The sequence below is a fragment of the Petromyzon marinus genome, chromosome 59 (assembly GCF_048934315.1).
Source record: "Petromyzon marinus isolate PM22_M1 ecotype Great Lakes invasive population chromosome 59, UKy_Petmar_22M1.pri1.0, whole genome shotgun sequence".
Taxonomy (NCBI): domain Eukaryota; kingdom Metazoa; phylum Chordata; class Hyperoartia; order Petromyzontiformes; family Petromyzontidae; genus Petromyzon; species Petromyzon marinus.
The window spans coordinates 6401540-6420410 of NC_133725.1; the positions used below are offsets into that span (position 1 = coordinate 6401540).

At 52.5% G+C, this 18871-nt stretch overlaps 1 protein-coding gene across 1 annotated transcript in view; it reads right to left on the minus strand.

Annotated features, from left to right (window-relative positions):
• LOC116955380 (collagen alpha-3(VI) chain-like) overlaps positions 1–18871 on the minus strand; it is a 45335-nt gene that overhangs the window by 16681 nt on the left and 9783 nt on the right. The window contains exons 5-18 of the mRNA XM_032976411.2: positions 16084–16427; positions 14114–14381; positions 12975–13309; positions 11434–11662; positions 9701–9858; positions 8847–9014; positions 8216–8447; positions 6703–7031; positions 6248–6491; positions 5207–5523; positions 4336–4549; positions 2550–2723; positions 1480–1811; positions 716–932 (exon numbers count right to left, since the gene is read on the minus strand). Of these exons, the coding sequence (XP_032832302.2) occupies positions 716–932; positions 1480–1811; positions 2550–2723; positions 4336–4549; positions 5207–5523; positions 6248–6491; positions 6703–7031; positions 8216–8447; positions 8847–9014; positions 9701–9858; positions 11434–11662; positions 12975–13309; positions 14114–14381; positions 16084–16427 (3561 nt within the window). The remainder of the gene's footprint in view (positions 1–715; positions 933–1479; positions 1812–2549; positions 2724–4335; positions 4550–5206; positions 5524–6247; positions 6492–6702; positions 7032–8215; positions 8448–8846; positions 9015–9700; positions 9859–11433; positions 11663–12974; positions 13310–14113; positions 14382–16083; positions 16428–18871) is intronic.

Genomic DNA, 18871 nt, shown 5'->3' on the forward strand with positions numbered 1-18871 from the left:
TTGTTTCAACTGCTACGCCACGAGATCGAACTGGCAACATCCTCTGGATGGAAATTTCTGTTTGCCTAGCCATTTTAGCCACGGTGGCGAGATGTTAATGACCTCGCCTGGTATGCAGGAAGGATGGCATGGCTTCGGTTCCGACTCTGACGTCTGCTGTACATTTGAAGTTTGCATGTCTCTCTCTATCGCCCCTGGTCGTGTGGATATTTCTCCGGGTCCTCCGGGGGGGGGTTCCCTCCAAATTTAGAATCCACGTGCATTTTAAGTATTTGATGATAAGCCACATCGTTGATCTATAATTTGTGGCCAGGTTGCTTCTAAAAAAGAGCTATATAGCTCAGTGGGCACCTACCTGGTAAAATAAAAAATAAAATAGTTTGCAGTTTCATGACACCACTGTGGCAGCACCCCCTGATCTGCTGCACACAGTCACCCACGTGTTCCGAAAAAGATGAAACCGACGTTCGGAAACCGCACCTTTGCCGTTGCCGGCCCGCATGCCACTGCCGTCATTCAGAAGCTCGCTCAAGACTACGCAACACTGTGAATAGCCACAAGTGTCACCCAATCAACTTTCTCACTGCAGTGGACTAATGATGAACGTTCAATGTTTTTTGTTTGTTCAGCACCTTTCTAACGGCTGGCCATGTTACGGCGCTATAGAGCTTGACGCTTTCGTTCGTGCAGACAAAAGTGACGACGTGGAACTCACTTGTCTTGTAGACGAAATGGCCCAGGTTGAAGTTGAGGATGGACTGGAATGAGGACCAGGTCTTGACAAGGCGCGAGGAGGTGGCGATGCTGTTCAGCACCTTTGTGTCCTGGTACCCGCCCGACAGCACCACGTGACGCACCCCCAGCCCGTTCAGTGTCACCACCGACCCCGAAACATCGTCGGCTGGTTTGCCGCCAAGGATCGTCACCAGCATCTGCAGTACATCACCAGGTGGTCAACTTCAGCACCGCATAATTACCACAACTGCACTGGTTTGAGAGTTCCAGTTTGTACAATGATCTGAGGATAAGAGACCCTGGTCCTCATTCCAGTCCATTCCTCAACTTCAACCTGGGCCAGTCCGTCTACAAGACAAGCGCGTTCCTATTGGCTGCCCAATCTGCGGTACTCTCTTTGCGCAAGTTCCAATCAACCACGAGTAAGCCAGGTAGACCTTACAGATCCTTGAATAGCTATAATTATCCAAAAAGACAGGGAGATTAACTTTTTTGGCCCCAGAAAATACTCGTTCAAACTATTTTGCCTCGAAGATCAGTAGACAATGGTTCCAGTTAGACCATCACCCTCAGCAATGCAGATGTAATTCAGCTAATTTATGTATGTATACTTTGAACTTTTTCAAACCGTATGGAGCCAAATGCGCTAATCGTAGGTGCGGGGAAAGAATAACAAACTAAAGACAAAAAGCAGTTCAATTCAGAGCTGGACACTTTTCCCGAACAGAGGAAGACCGATCATACCGTGGGAGCTCCAAGGTGAATGCGGGAGCCCTTCTCAGGCTTGAGGACGCTGTTGACCACCACCTGCAGAGCTGCGCCCAGGTTGAGCGGCCCTCCGACCGGCACCAACTTTTCTACGGCCGTCAGTAGCTCGGCCTTTCCGGATAACGAGTTGAGGAAGATGTCCACTTTGGGAGTGCCCCCAATGGTCACGAGCGCAACACGCGTGTTGTCCGGCCCCACTTGCAGTCCCGTAATTATCTGGGAGACGATCGTCCGCACGGTCCCGAAGTCGGCCGCTGAGATGCCGGAAGATCCGTCCACCACGAACACCACGTCACCGTAGCGATTGTCTGTAAAGTGGCGAGAATAACGATCGTGGCATGTCCGGTGGTACTCGTGCACGTTGGCTAACTGATGCACTCTACAAACAGCAGGAACAGGCAAGTGAAAATATGTGCTCAAAATCCTCATCCTGATGAGGCCTATCAGAAAAAAGATACAGCCCTGCAATTGCTTGGTCACACCAGTGCTGATGGAAGACCATTGGCTAGAGGAAGGTCTCAGGAGTCCCGACGTCTTAACCGAAACGTAGGCAACTTGCTGATCGCCTGTGGTGTACGAATTAGTACTGATGGGAAGACGAATGTGGGTAGGGGATTGAACAAATAAAACATCTTGTCCCATCGTTTCAACTGACGCCGGTAACAAAATAAATAACAATGCCAGCGCACCTCGGGCATCATCATTGCTTACCGCAAATTAACCACAATACCTTGCCGATCTTGTCAAGGAGCATAAACCATCACATGGCTAAGCCATCGAACAAAGAGGGTCAACGCATCGCACGCTTTCAGACGCACTTCTGCCGCCACCTGGAATGCTCTTTCGATATTAGGAAGTTACTGGAGCTACACACTTTTAAATCTAGATTTAAATTAATTTCTTTAGCACTGCTTTTGTGTTTAGTTCGTTGTCCTTCCCCCGCACCTCTGATTAGTATGGTTGGCTAAGTACAGTGTGAAAGAAGTTCAACATACATACATCAAACCGACGCTTTTGTGCACATTTATCCAAACATCCTCACTCACCGCTGTTATATGGTGACGGAACAGTCACCGGAACGACCGTGGTGACGGGAGCAGGCTTCGTTGTGGGTTTTGGAGTGGTCGGTGCTAGCGTAGTAGTCGTTGGTGCTGTTTTGGTTGTGGTTGTGGTAGCGGTCGTGGGAGCCTGCGTGGTCTTGGGTATCGGCACGACGGGCACTGTGAAATCAAGAAGAAGCCATCACCATGGGCTGTAACGAGAGAAGGGCACTCCGGAAGAGTAGGACAGGGATGGGCAAACTCGAGTTCCATGGTCGAACATCATTTCATATTGTCTCCGGCGACACGACGCCTGCCACCTATGAAATTGTCTTAGCCACACCAGAAAATTACGATGTAAACGTGAAGCTCAGAAGTTGCTTGTTCATGCCACTGCCGGAGGAAGGGCCCATCGAGAGGGTATTCCACAATGGCCAGACATATTGTAGAGGTACGTCCACACTTTACCCCACTAAAGGCAGCCTGCTGATTGACTAGCCAATCTGGTAATAGAGAGAAATGTGTTCGAGCTGGCATTGTGTATGTAAATCGAGAATGCTCAGTCACTGGGGTGCGTTCATCAATGGCCAGAGCACTCCAGAGTGCTTTTCTTTTGAACAAATTATGAGCATACTATATTCTTTGTTTTTTTTCCGGTAAAGTCACGTAGGCAAAAAATAAAATAAATTTAAAATGAAAACAATTAAATTAAATCGCGACGTTTCGGGCGCAACACAAGCGTCCGTCTTCAGGTGGAGACAAAACACAGCGAAAAAACAATCGCTGACGTATGCCTAAGAGATGGCTGTGACGAGGGATTATATAGCTGCGGGGGGGGGGGGGGTCAGGGTGAGTGTGGGGGCGTGGGCTGGAGGCGAGCAAAATAAAATATGAGTATACTCTTTGGTTCTTTCGGTAAAGTGATTTTACAGAAAGAAACAAAGAGTATGGATTCCTGCAGTCACGAAAGCTTCAAATCAAAATTATGAGCAGCCCAGAACACGCCATCGTAACAGGAGCTTTTGGTCCGAGGAGCTTCTTCGCTGAGCGTTAGGTCGTGGTGGGCGTGTCACAATCCAGCCAATTGGACGAGGGTGGCGCCCTACCTTCCTGTGAGCTCTCGATTCGCAGATGCAACGCGCGTACTCATTGGCTGAGCGGACCCATGACATCACACTGCCGTTGCGAGGCTCTCGGCGCCCTCGCGCAAGGTTCAACAAGAGCTAACGTCCGCCAAGTAACACCACCACGGCAGAGCACTTTGGCCCAATCAATGCACCCCGGCTGTCTTCTAGGTCGTTCTGAGCACACAGTCAACACGTCCCAGCCTTAGCTTGATCAGAGCTTAGTGTCAAGTAAGATGAGGTTCGTTTGTATTTTGAAGCCTTTTTCAGCTCCCAGTACGGAACAGCTTCCCCACCCCTGATGGACACTGCCACGGTGGCTAGATGTTAGCTACCTCGCTTGGTATAGAGGAAGTTGTGGGTTCGACTCTGATGCCTTTATATTTGGAGTCTGCATGTTCTCCCCGTGATGCACGTGGATTTTGCTCTGGGTCCTAGAGTATTTGGCTGCAATGCATTTGCACGTGATAAGCCACTTCATTGAGCTATCATTTTTGATAGCCAGGTCGCTTCTGAAAAATAGCAATAAATCTCGGTGGGCCTCACCTGGTTAAACAAACATCGTTCAGTTTCGCTTCGGAATGGTTGCAAGTGATGCAAGGTACTTTGAGTTGCAAAAGCGTAGCCCCCCCTCTATGAATACAAATCATCATCTTTCAACCACGTACCCGTGAAGAAGAGACCGCTGATGACATTGTAAAAGCTTTTGAGGATGGTGCCGGATTCCGTGAACTTGAACCAGTGAGACGAGGTGCTGACGACGGCGTCGAGCTGGGACGACGTGTGGCCCACACCCGTCACCGTGATCCCACGCTCTCGCAGCAGTTGCACCGCCCCCGTCACGTCGTCGTCCGACTTCCCCCCGGAAATGATGAAGATGCTCTGCACGGCACCGATTCCGACACGCCAACATCAGGCCTGCTGTACATTTCCACGTGATGATAAGTCACTTGGTTGAGCTGAAATGTGTGATGGCCAGGTCGTTTTCTTAAAAAAAAATAACTATACAGCTCAGTGGGCCTTACCTGGTAAAATAAACATTGCTTAGTTTAGGCCGCTCATTGTTTCTCGTAGGGTTACCATCGTTGTTTGTTTTTCTCAGCATCGTACTTTCCGCGAGGCGTAGCGTTTCCCTTTGTCATTCGCGAGGGATAGGTTCTGGAGACACTAGTGAATCACAAATTTCACGGACAATGATATTGACCTATTTTCATATTTTACCAGGTAAGGCCCACTAAGCTATTTACTCGTTTCCAGAAGCAACGTGGCCACAATTTATAGCTCAGCGAAGTGGCTTTTTCACGTGGAAAATTATAGCGACCGAATACTCTAAACGCTGTTGATTCCAAATGTCGAGGGAAAAATCAGAGGACCCGGAGAAAAACCATGCAACCATGGGAAGAACATGCAAACTCCAAATATATAGGCATCAGGGTCGGGAACGAACCCACGACCTCTTGTATAGCAGGTGAGGTAGTTAACATCTCTCCACCGTGGTGTGTAGTATAGGCGCGTGGTGCATACCACCAATGCACACACCTGGGAGAGCTTGGTGGTGGTGGTTTCCTTGTAGATGTTGCTAAGGACGTAGGTGAGCGACGCACCCAGGTTCCGTGGCCCCGAGACCTTCTCGATGTTGCTGATGGTGTGCGTGAGGCTGTCGGCGTCATTCTGATTGCCCAAGGGTACCTCGAGGCTGCCCACGCCGCCGAACTGGTAGACGGCCACCCGCAGAGAGCCCCCTATGTAGTAGTAATTTGTGATGATCCGTTCCACAAACTTCTTGATCAAGTGGAACGTCTGCTGCTCCACACTTGTCGATCCATCGATCAGGAACACGAGGTCGCCGGAGACCACTGCCAGGGCGGGGTGAGACACACGTTAATCGGGGGTGACTTTTCAGTTGCATTCAGGGCACAGCTGTGACAATCTTGTGTGATCTGTATTGAACACGGATGCACTGCAGGTGTGAACTATGACACAGGTGTGTGCAGGCATAGACTGTGACAACAGGTGTGCTATAGACGTGGACTATGACATAGGTGTGCGCAGGCATGGACTGTGATACAGGTGTGCTGTTGGTGTGGTCTATGACCCAGGAGTACTGTAGGTGTGGTGTCTAACACAGGCACGGTATATCCGCCCTGGTTATTTGAAGGACAAACTAATTATTTTGGTGCGCAGTAGGCTACGCTTAAAATCGATGGCACGTGTAAACATTCATCCTTGCTGCTGTCTGTACTATCTGAATCTCAGCTTATAGCCCTGAATTACTGGTAGTTCGTAATGGGAACATTTTTCCGCCGGAGACCAAATAGAAGTTGCTGTACTAGATTGAAACTAATTTCTTTACAACTGCTTTTTTATGTTTAGTTTGTTGTCCTTCCTCCGCACGTCCTATTAGCACGGTTGGCTACGTACGGTGCGAAAGAAGTTCAACATACACACATTATATATTCGACATCATCGAGGCCCCTTCCGGCAGCAGCGGAGTCTGAAGGCAACTTGCGAGTGCCGCGCCCATTTTTCTTGCACGCAAAGGGTTAGAATCCGGGCCTCTCGGGCGGGCGGGGGTCTCACCGGGCCGGAAGATGTACTTGACGAGGCTGGTAACGACGACTTTGCTGAGCCCCGTGTAGTCCGACACCGTGAAGGAGTGCAGAGCGTACGGGAACGACGCCACGCCCTGGATCAGGGCCTGGTCCACGCCGGATCCCACGCCCACCACGAAGAGGCGCACGCCGCTCGCCTGGAGCTGTGCCGCGGCCTTGGCCGCGTTGTCGGCCGACGCGCCGCCCGTCAGCAGGATCCCCACCTGGGCAGGCTGCACGCGGAACAGGTTCGCGAGGTCACCGTGTGTGCGTGTGTGTGTGTGTGCGCGGGCCAAATTGTATGCGTGTATGTTGATGCACGTCTGTTTGCTGAACTTATTTCGCACCACGGGCACGCGGCCAACCGTGCCAATCGGAGCACGAAAGCACAAAGCCCGAAAGCGGGCGACGGGAAAAGGACCCCCTTACAGGACCAGGACGCACCTGCAGGCCGGCGTCGGATGCCTGCGAGACGTAGGTCGCGTAGCCCAAGGAGAGCGCCGCGCCCACGTTCCTGGCCCCGCCCACCGCCTTGAGCTGCGAGACGGCGGCGACGAGGGCGCTCCTCTCGGAGTGCGAGTTGAACTGGAAGGCCGCGACGGGCGCGCCGCCCACCTGCACGACCGCCACGCGCACCGTGTAGCGCCCCACCTGCAGGTAGGAGAGCACCTGCACGAGGAACGCCTTGAGGGACACGAAGCCGGCCTCGCCCAGCGTGGCCGAGCTGTCCAGGTAGAAGACGATGTCGGCGTACTGGGCGCCGCGCGTCACACCTGTCGGTAGAGCGAGGTGGATGGTGGATGGGGGGTTGGTGGTGGAGGGGGACGACGACATCTCGTCTGGTGGAGCTGCTGCGCTTCCCATCCAGCGCTCTCATTCTGTTCTGCCCTCGTGTATGTACAGTATGCACGCGCGTTGAACTTCGTTCGCGCCGTACGTAGCCGACCGTGCTAATCGGAGGTGCAACGGCGATGTGGTCCGCTGCTGGCCACGACAAGAGGGCTTCAACAGAGAGAGAGAGTTCGTGTCGTGTCATAATAATAGGGGTTTACCCTTTATGGCAATAAAGCAGCTGGTGTTAAGATGTACAAACACCGAATAGAAATCTTTTGCAAGGAATCATTTACTGCATTAACCGCACGTACTTGCGGTGAACATGCAAACAAACACGCTCTGATAACGTAGTTTCACAGACAATACAGACCGTATTGGTTACCCCGTGCCCTTATAGATCTCAACATTCATCCTACAAAGTCCCATCACAAGGGAGAAACACAAACAAATAGACAAAAAAAAACATGTTGTTGCCCGTATTGAAACGGTTGTACGCCGTATGGACCTGAGAACTAAATTTCCCCGTACAAGAACACGTGGGGTAAACCGTACGGGTTGACACGGTATGGATTGGTGCCAGAAAGATGTGGCCACTACTTGAACATACTGACACAAGACGGAGAGTAAAGTGGAAACGAATGATGAAACGTGCAGAGGAAAACCTACAGGGCTATCTGCCCCATGGATCGTGATGACGACAATGATATAGGCGATCATCGATTAGCCAGCGGCTTCAGTGGGAAGGGGGTGCCGAATATGCAAAAACCACCAGCTAATCACTACGTCGTTATTTAAAAACATGTTATGCACATTCTTGATGTTTTGTGTCTGTTTTTTTGTGTTTTAAAATTGTTTACTATACAAAAATAAATGACCTTCTGTAAAAAGTTACTGTTCTTACTCTACCCTACTTACCACTCCAATCTTGAAGACTCTGCATGGGGTGATGTACGCACTACGCTCTTGTTTCAACAACCATGAGTTTGACGACCGCCGGACTGGGCTACAGCCTTTGGAGAGACGTTGCCGGTTTCGCCGGATCGGCCCGGGACCGCCGGACAATGCTTGGAAGCAGCCGGATAATCGCTCGGCCGAATAATCGATGATCAACTGCAGCTCTCACCTGCATAGAGCGAGGTGTGGAGGATCCTGCCCAGTGCGAGCGGCAGCACCTGCGCTCCGCCCGACAGCTTGTAGTAGTGCAGGTTGAAGGGCGTGCTAACGAGGCCGCCCAGCTGAGCCAGTGCCAGCCCGCCAAGGTCCAGCGCCAGGACCCGCACGCCGGACGCCTTGAGCGCGTACAGCGCCTGGGACGGCTCGTCTGTGGAGGGGCCCGCCACGAACAGCACCACCACCTGCGCACGGGAGGTCGTCGCGGTCATCGAGGTGAGAGAGAGAGAGGGAGAGGCGCTCCGGTAAGAATTGTGGGGGGCTCCGTGCGCGTGAGCCGATGGGCCCGCGGGTAATTACTCGGTGTTCACACGGGAGCGTCAAGGACGTCGAAGGTGACCCTTTTTGTTTTCTTTGTTGTTGTAGCTTGCTGACCCCGTGCCCCTACTGGACAGCTGCGGAAAAGAGCTCCATAGCTCATCGGATTCCTCCTCTAGTCCAAATAATTCTGAAACGTGTCCTGACCTGTGGTTGAATCAAATATTGGTGGGGGGGCTACCTGATCGATCGGCCGCACCCCCTGAATCGATAACGTCGTGACTACGCCCACCGGCTGCCGGTGTGGCGCGACCGGTTGCGCTCACCTGGTTCACGCCGGCAGCACCGCGCCCGCCCTTGGCTGCCGACAGCACCGTGCCGCCCACGAAGCTCACCGCCTTGCCCAGGTTGCGTCCACCGGCGCCCGACAGCTGCTGCACGGACTGCAGCTTGGCGAGCACCGCAGCCACCTCCGTGCCCTGGTCCAGGTAGAGCTGCACGGGGGCGCGCGGTGGAGCGGGGGGAACACAAACGCACCGGTGCTGGGCTTCCCCTAGGTCGGCTTCGTGCTCATAATGAGTACCCTGGTGCGGTGTGTGAACATCGCCACTGGGGAGACAAAGGCGGCCGGGCGCGGTGCTGGCCACTCACCTCGCTTCGTGTGCCGTGTCGGCTCAGTGAGGTAGGTGCTCACTGACAGCACTTGTGCCAACAGTCTGTTAAGGCTATATGGGGGATCTTTGTCTTTGTGCATGCGGTAGTGCAGCAGTACGAACCCAGCAACACGAATTCGTGTCCCGCTCATGGCTAACACCAGTGACGATTATTTGAACCGATCCTGGGCCTCCCCTAGGTCGACTCAGCCTCAAATGAGCGCTTTGTGCGGTGTGTAAACATCGCCACTGGAGAGACAAAGGCGGCCAGGCGCGGTGCTGGCCACCCACCCCCTCGTGTGCCGTGCCAGCCTATATAGGTGCTCGCTAACAGCACTTGCCCCTAGAGTCATTGCTACTGGAGCCATGCGCTTTTAAATCATCTAGATTAAAAACACATTCTCTTCAGAGCGAATTTTTGCGCGAAGTCTGTTGTCCTTCCCCCGCACCATCCGATCAGCACGGTTGGCTGCGTGCGGTGGCGCGAAAGAAGTTCAACACACACGCGCACACACACGCACACACACCTCGACGGTGACATCGCCAGCGAACTGGACAAACGCGACGCGCAGGACACCTCCGCCGCCCTGCACGTAGAGGAGCAGGTGGGACACGAAGGCCCTGACAGCCCCCCACGCAGCGCCCAGAGAGCCGTCCACCATGAACACCAAGTCCAGGGATATCGCTGTGGGGTCGGGGGGGGGGGTGGAGGAAGACGAGGGGAAGATGTAGGACAACGGGAGGACGTGGGAGTGAAGAATGGCGATGAGTGACTTGGAGAGACACAACAGCGCATCTGTGAATGTTGAACTTATTTTAGCACCGCACGTAGCCAACCGCGCTAATCGGAGGTGTGCGTGAAGGACGACACTTTAAACACAGAAAGCAGTTCTCAAGAAAGAAAATAGCAGGAGGCTGCCCTGGTGGAAAAGATGGACGGTTCTTCCCTCGTTACACGTCCACTCAGTATACAGAATGCCCCTCGTGAACGCAACTTGTCAATTCGGGAACGAAATTACGGCATTTTGAATCTCTTGAATGAGAGGAAAAAAAATTGCATGCGCTTTCGGGGAGTGGGGAGAGAAAAAAAATGAATCGAACGATTGGAACGGCCTATCGTTTGTCCGAGCGTGCATTTCGTGCCTCTCCTCGTGGTTTTTGCGCGCGGGAAACGCTTTCAACGCCGCGCTGGGGTTTCCCGAGTTATTGCGGCCAAAGCTCGGCCTCGTTTTGGTTCCGTCCCCTCGTGCCGATCACGCCCGGCTACCTCCGATTAGCACGGTCGGCTGCGTAGGGAGCGAAGGAATTTCCACATAGCGCACTGCACTGTGCAGGGGTTCACCCTTTGTTCGAACGTTTTCTTCAGTGAAAGTGGCCCCAGACGCCACCGCTATGCCACAGCGGCGATCGCCGTGGTGTCCCGTAAGAAGGGTACCGTGTCAACGCATCACGGTTCGCCCCGTATTGTTGTGCAGGGAAAGTGAGTTTTCAGGTCCATACGGCGTACAGCCGTTTCAATGCGGGCGAACCTGGGTAGTGGTGTTAATAAGAAAGTGACTACGGATTTGCAAAACGACGTTAATAGGGGGGCGACGTATACCGGGGCATTGCCGCGCTATGAATGAGTTATCGTAAGGTTTTCGATTTTCCATTAAGCTTGTGTTTCAAAAAGGTTTGGATGCATTTTCAAATGTCATTTTACGACAACTCAGAGCCAAAACATGTTCCATAGGAACGCTACTCCACTTCTATATTGAACACTGATGGGAAAACAGGCTTCGACGTACGGAATTAATTAACTTTGCGGGCAAATTTTCACGAACGTATCTGTTCCGCATATCGAGGCACGCCCGCATCTTCACCCGCGGCCCCAAGGCTCCGTTCCCACGTTGGCGTGTTGTTAACTACCTCGCCTGGTATACAGCGAGTCGTGGGTTAAATCTCCATGCTGACGCCTGCTCTATATTTGGAGTTTGCGTGTTCTTCCCATGGCCGTGTGGATTCCCCCCCCCCCCCCCCAACTCCCCAAATTTAGAATCCAGGTGCATTTAGAGTATTTGTCTGTTATAAATGTCCACATGATGATGATGATGATATAAATGTCCACACGATGACGATAATCCACTGCCTCGGGCCATCTATCATCCGTGATGGCCAGGCCGCTTCCGAAAAGGAGCTACGTAGCTCAGTTGGCACCTTCCCGTAAAAAAATAACAGCGGAAAATAGTCACGAACAAAAAAAAAGAAGGAGTCACCTCACCTGGCCTTACGATGACGGAGGTGACCTGGCCGGCGATGCCCAACAGCTGCGCGTAGCCGCCCACGGCGTAGAGGTGCAGGCCGATGGGGTCACTGGGCAGGCGCTGCAGGTCCAGCAGCTGGAAGGCGCCGATGCCGATGACGAAGGAGCGCACCCCATGGGCTCGCAACAGGCCACGGTAGTGGGCCACGGCGTCAGACGAGGCGCCGCCCGTGATGATGACCAGCACCTGCGGGTGGTGTGGGAGCGGCGGAGGGAATGGTCAGAGGACAGCGGCAGCACCAGGGGTCAGCGACGGCGTCTGGAGCTGGAGCAGCAGCAGAAGCAGAAGAAGCATTATCGCCAACAGGAGCAGCAGCGACACGACATTTGACACAATGTGTCAGCACACTTCAAGCACGCTGGGCAGTGCAGGTTGGAGTGGGTGCCCCGGGTGTCGTGGTTTCGACGTTTTTTTTTTATTGGCCACCATAGTCTCCTTACTTGACTTTGGTGATGGCAGCGTTACCACCACTGCAGCCGTGATATGTGCGTATGTTGAACTTAGTGTATGTGTGTGCGTATGTTGAACTTATTGTTTGTGTGTGCGTATGTTGAACTTATTGCAAACGAAAACCGCCATCATCACCGCCAACCACAGAACCCCCCCTGTCAATCACGGACCCCCTCCCCTCCCCTGTCAATCACGGACCCCCCCCCCCATCAATCACGGACCCCCCTCCCCTGTCAATCACGGACCCCCCCCTGTCAATCACGGACCCCCCTCCCCTGTCAATCACGGACCCCCCCCCATCAATCACGGACCCCCCCCCTCCCCTGTCAATCACGGACCCCCCCCTCCCCTGTCAATCACGGACCCCCCTCCCCTGTCAATCACGGACCCCCCCCCCATCAATCACGGACCCCCCTCCCCTGTCAATCACGGACCCCCCCCTGTCAATCACGGACCCCCCTCCCCTGTCAATCACGGACCCCCCCCCCCCCATCAATCACGGACCCCCCCTCCCCTGTCAATCACGGACCCCCCATCCCCTGTCAATCACGGACCCCCCTCCCCTGTCAATCACGGACCCCCCTCCCCTGTCAATCACGGACTCCCCCTCCCCTGTCAATCACGGACCCCCCCTCCCCTGTCAATCACGGACCCTCCCCTGTCAATCACGGACTCCCCCTTCCCTGTCAATCACGGACTCCCCCTCCCCTGTCAATCACGGACTCCCCCTCCCCTGTCAATCACGGACTCCCTCCCCCCTTTCAATCACGGACTCCCCCTTCCCTGTCAATCACGGACTCCCTCCCCCCTTTCAATCACGGACTCCCTCCCCCCTTTCAATCACGGACTCCCCCTCCCCTGTCAATCACGGACTCCCCCTCCCCTGTCAATCACGGACCCCCCTCCCCTTTCAATCACGGGCTCCCCCTCCCCTGTCAATCACGGACTCCCCCTCCCCTGTCAATCACGGACTCCCCCTCCCCCGTCAATCACGGAACCCCCCCCACCCCTCCCCACCCTCCCCACCACATCCCGCACGCTGCCTCACCTGCGGCACTCCCTCCCCGGCCCTGCCGCCCTCTGCCTGCGAGAAGGCGGTGGCGAGCGCGAACTGCACGGTGGCGCCGATGGCCCTGCCGCCGCCGTGCGCGGAGACCTTCCCCACGGCGGCGACCACCTCCTGCCGGCTGGAGAACTGCCCCAGCTTGAACTCGGACCCTTGCTTGCCGCTCAGCTGCACCAGCCCCACGCGGACCTGCGCCGCCCCGACGCTGAGGCCCTGCACGATCTGCGCGACGAAGCCCTTCATGAGCGTGAAGTCGGCGGCCGCGACGCCGGCCGAGCCGTCGATGGCGAAGATCACGTCCAGCTTGGCGAATGGACCTGGCGGTGGAGATAGCGACGGCGGTGATGAAGAGGTTTTTGTTTTGTTTAAAACAAGAGCCCGGTACAAAGCAGCAAGCGACGGGGGAGGGGAGAAGGAGGGGGTGCAGATGAACACCGTAGCAGGCTTTCGAGACCAATATGATCCAGAACAGAGCGGGGTTTTTTTCGGGTTAGATCGTGTAAATATTTAAATGTGTCGTTATAGATTTGAAGTTTTGGTGACTGCAAGGATCCATACTCTTTGGTTATTTCGGTAAAATCACGTAGGTGAAAAATTTAATGAAATAAAAATAAGAGATAAAAATAGAAATGGAAAATAAATAAATAAAAGCGAATTAAATCACGACGTTTCGATTGCGACACAAGCAATCATCATCAGGTGTGAAAATTACAGCTATAAAATTTGTGTTGCAATCGAAACGTCGTGATGAAATGTACTTTTATTTATTTATAAAAAAATGATCTCTTATTCTATTTTAACCTACGTGACTTTACCGAAATAAACAAAAAGTATATTATGGGTTGTGTCGTTTAAATCCACCACCACCCGACACAGCCAACCAGTATGGTGTTGTGTCACGTAAACAGAACGTGGCCAATATTCGTCACCAGCACAGCACTAACCGGCCGTGTGTTGGAGATGCAAGCCAAGTGCGACGTTTCGCTAGTTTCTAATCGCCGGCGAAGCGTCGTACTCGGATTGTTCAACGTTGTGGCTTAGGGGATAGGGAGGGTGGTGGTGGTTGATGATGACGACGACGCCGAGAGCCGAGAGCCGGCGGGCACAGCGCGGTCACCCACCGGGCGGTGGCGTCGGCGCCGGGGTCTGGGCCTCCTGCACGACGGTGCAGACGGTGGAGGTGAGCGTCGTGATGATGGAGTCGAGGCCGGCGAAGTTGGTGGCGTGGAACATGTGCTTGTCGACGGGCGGAGACGCCATGAGGGCCAGCTCTTTGCGGTCCGCCTTGCCCACGCCCACGGAGAAGAGGACGATGCCGCTCGACTTCACCTCGTCCGAGGGGTCCTTCACCTTGTCGTTGGCCTCGCCGTCCGTCACCAGCACCAAGATCTGAGCGGGGGGCGGGGGGGGGTGGGGGGTGGGGGGGGGAGATACGGCAGCATCGGAATCATCAATCGTTATCATTATCCCATACCGATCGTAATTATTGTCATCGTCATGTATGATCATCGACAACCACATTATCATCATCATCTAACACATCATCATCATTACATCAATCATCGGGGGGCGGGGGAGGGGGGGCGGGGGAGATATGGCAGTGTAGACATAATCAATCGTTATCATTATCCTATACCGAGCATAACTTGTCATAATCGTCATCATATCATATGATCACCAACAACATCATCATAATCTAACACTGAGCATCATCATTACGTCAATCATCATGCGGTGGGGGGAGGGGGGGGGCGGAGATAAAGTAGTATCGGCATAATCAATCGCACCAGAGTACTCGTTTGAGGCTGAGTTAAACAAGAGGGAGGGTCATAGACTGGTTCAGATATTCACAACCGGTCATGGTCGTGAGTGGGAATCGAACTTGGGTGGCGAGGTTCATAACGCAGTCCGCTAAACCACGAGCGCCACACCGCTCCCAAGCAGCCTCAATGCGCTGTTATATCAGCAATGCACTCATTCTCATCATCGTCACCATCATCATTAATCACCACCACCACCTGCCCGCATGTCCAAGGGGCCTGTTCAAAAATGACGTCACGCGAGTTTGGACAATTTTTACACCCCCCCCCCCCCCTTCGTCACACGACGTCACAAAAAGTCAGACCTCCCTCAAATATGACGTCACAAAGCTTTGCCCCCCCCCCAAAAAAATAAAAAATGCTTCAAATCGCTTTAAACTATTGTCATTGTAGCGCGTGTTTAATGTGGCGCTGCACTCTGATGTTGTGGGAGAAAACATTTATTAAAACGTATATTTAATTAAGTAGAACGAATTCTTGGTTCTTTCTGTAAAGTCACGTTGAAGGGAAACAATAAAATAATAAAATATATACAAAAAATACATTTATTTTATTATTTTACAATAAATATATTTTATTATTTTATTGCTTCCCTTCAACGTTACTTTACCGAAAGAACCAAGAATATGACTCGCTGCAGTCACGAAAGCTTTAAATCAAAATTTAAGTAGAACGTGTTGTCTATATTTATTTAAAGTTGCTCATTTTGATGTGACGTCACATTTTTCAACCCCCCCCCTCCCTCGTCACACATCGTCACAAATGTCTGACCCCCCCCCCCCTCCCCCTAGGTGCGTGACGTCATTTATGGATGGCCCCAAGTCAATACCAGGATACAGCTTATCCCAGAGCGCCGTGCACGAGTAAAGCATCTTCGGAATAAGAATTGCTACCTGTCTCTGCCGGCTTTGAACCCGAACAGTTCAGGGATTGGCCATCTGCGTTCGAGTGGCGGGAATTGATTTGCACCCAGCACGGTGTCGCTCACAGACCTCTTCCTTACCGAGAAATGCGTTCGTGTGTGTGTGTGTGCCGAGCTTTTTTCGCACCGTACGTAGCCAACTGTGCTAACCGGAGGTGCGGAGTATGAAACAACAAACTACCCCGGGTTTGGTCTACAGAGGACAAAAATGGTGGTAAATCGTATTCGGAGTCCAGTGCTTCTTCCCAATTATGTGTGTGTGTGTGGGGGGAGGAGGAGGGGGGCGGGCATTATAATGATCAAATCTTTCCCTGCTTGCCACCGGTGACAATCCCATCGCGAGGCTCACCTTGCCGACACCGGGGCGTCCCTGGCTCTTGAAGAGCTGCAGAGTGTGCCGTAGCGCCGCTCCGGTGAACGTGAATCCGCGCATGTATTTGGTGTCCTGGATGGCGGCCTTGAGCTTCTCCTTGTCCGCGTACTGCCCCATGTCGAACTCCTTCTTGATCTTGGGGCTCCTCATGTCCCCGCTGTACTGCACCATGCCCACGCGGACTGTGTCTTTGCCGATGTCCAGCTTGTCCACCAGCTTGGCGAGGAACTTGAGCACCAGATGAAAGTTGCCGGGCCCCACGCTGCTAGAGCCGTCCACCAGCAGGTACAGGTCGGCTGTCTGCTTGCTGCTGCACACCTCTGTGTGATGGGCGGTGGTGGTGGGGCAGGGGGGCAGGGGGCACAGCGATTAGAGGGGGCAAGGCGCAGGCAAGGAGGGCACGGCACGGTGGGCATTGCCCAGTGCGTGCAGTGGCGTGACCACTGTGAGGCCTGCATTTTTACGGCCTTCGTGTGTCTGGAGACGGCTGGTATCCAGCACCACGGCGGCGCGATGTTAACTACCTCGCCTGGTATACAGGAGGTCGTGGGTTCGATCCCAACCCTGACGCCTGCTGCTGTATATTTGGAGTGTCTCTCTCTCTCCCCCCATGGTCGCGTGTATTCTTCTCCGGGTCCTCCGATTTTCCCCTCCACATTTAGAATCAACATTTGTTTGGAGTATTTGGCTGCTAAAAATGTCCACGTGATGAGCCTCTTCGTTGGCCTGTCATTTGTGGCCAGGTCGCTTCTGAAAAAAGAGCGAAATAGCTCAGTGGGTCTTATCTGGTAAGATAAAATAGTTTTTAGTTTCACACGTTCAACTCGACTTCTAAAGTGAAGTTTTCATGGGCAGCGATTGTGGAAACGCGCGATTGTAAGCGACGGTGCAGTTCTTGGATTGCGTGCTGATGTGGGCATTGGGTGATGAGGTGTCTCCTCGTGCCATGCACACCACCAGAGTTGTCTCGTGTGCAACTGAATGAGGGTTCCTTGAAACTTGCAAGGAACCCTCATTCCTGTTCCTCCGTCAATCCGTGTCTGTCTGCGTGTACGTCTCGCTCCGTGTCTAGCTGTGGCTCTTTGTCTCTGCGTCTCCATCTGTGTCTCTGCTTGTCGTTCTCCTGTGTCTCTTTGCATCTCCCTCTCTGTATCTACATCTCTCTGTGTCTATCTCTCCGGATGTCTCTCTCCTTAACCCACTCTGTGTGCGTGTGTGTGTGTCGCTCCCCATGTCTCCGTGCATTCCTTTGTATATAAATCCATGTCTCAGTATTTCTCTTCGACCAATCTCTATGCCCCCCCCCCCCTGTTATCTTCACGTCTGCACAGGGCACCGCTGTTTCCTGGCTGCAGGTCGGCTCCATAAGAAACTGGAAGTAGTGCCAAGTACGCTAGCGGCTGACCATCGAACAAAGATGGCGGTCACCGCATTGCGCGCTTTCAGATGCGCTTCTGCGGCCGTCTGGAACACTCTTCCTACCGATATTAGGAAGTCACTGGAGCTGTGAACTTTTAAATCATCGTCTAGATTGATAAACTCGTTCCTCTGGAACTGCTTTTTTCATGTCCAGTTTGTTGTCCTTCCCCCGCACCTCCAATTCGCGCGGTTGGCTACGTACGGTGTGAAAGAAGTTCAACGTGCAGAGAGTTGCTTTACTCCTCGCGAGAGACGGCGGTGGAATTCTTGGCTTTAAAACTCGAAAGGGTCCTCACTTTCGACTGGACCTGGAGTCCAGGGAGGCCTCCTGTCCCGGGTTTTACCATGAAATTGTCTTTTTTGAGGTAGCTATCCCTACAAATCTATATCTCTGATTCCCGAGTTTTGTAATAATTCGAATAGGTTTTAACCCTCTCTGGCAATAAAACACCAGCTGCTAAGATGTTCAAACACCAAATAGAAACCTTTTTGCAAGGAATCAAGTCTGGATTAACCACACCTACTTGTGGCAAATACGTGCAGAGCAAACGTGGCTCTGATAATATTTATAATACTCTTGGTTCATCATTAGACCTCCTTTGCCAGTACCAAAATGTAATAATAGGGGTTTTTCCCCTTTTTTCTGCCAACAAAACTGAAACCTTTTTACAAGTCTTCATGTCAGCATTAACCATAATACCTGAAGTCAAAATGCAAACAAAAAACATGTTATGATAATATATGCATTGTCCTTGAAACTGATTTGTCCACACCAATCTTTGCAAAAAGGTTTCAGTTTTGTTGCCAGAAAAAAGGGGGGAAACCCTATTATTACTCTTTGGTTCTTTCGCTCAAGTCGCGCAGGTAGAAAATTAAAAGAAGAAAGTGAAATAGATCACGACGTTTCGATCGCAACACAAGCGGCCGTCGGCAGGCGGAAAAAAAGAATAATCCAGCAGTGGAACTGCTGAAACGTCGCGATATATTATCTTTCATTTTATTTTTCTACCTACGCGACTTTACCGAAAGAACCAAAGAGTATGGATCCCTGCAGTCACGGAAGCTTCAAATCAAGAATATTGATGATGTATGGCATTGTCTTTGAAACTGATTGGCCTACACCAGAGACAGCCTTCTTCATGGCCTAGTCTCGCCGCCAGTGTTAGACCAGAGAACGCTAGAAAGGCGAACAGTACAATGACAGTGAAAATATCAGAACACTTCTAACTCGGGCCGGGCAGTTGTTATACCTGTGGAACCTATTCTCCAGTGTCAAAAATAATGTACAAAATGAGAAGAGGTTTTACCCCTTTCCGGCAATAAAACTACTTTTGAAAAGGCATCA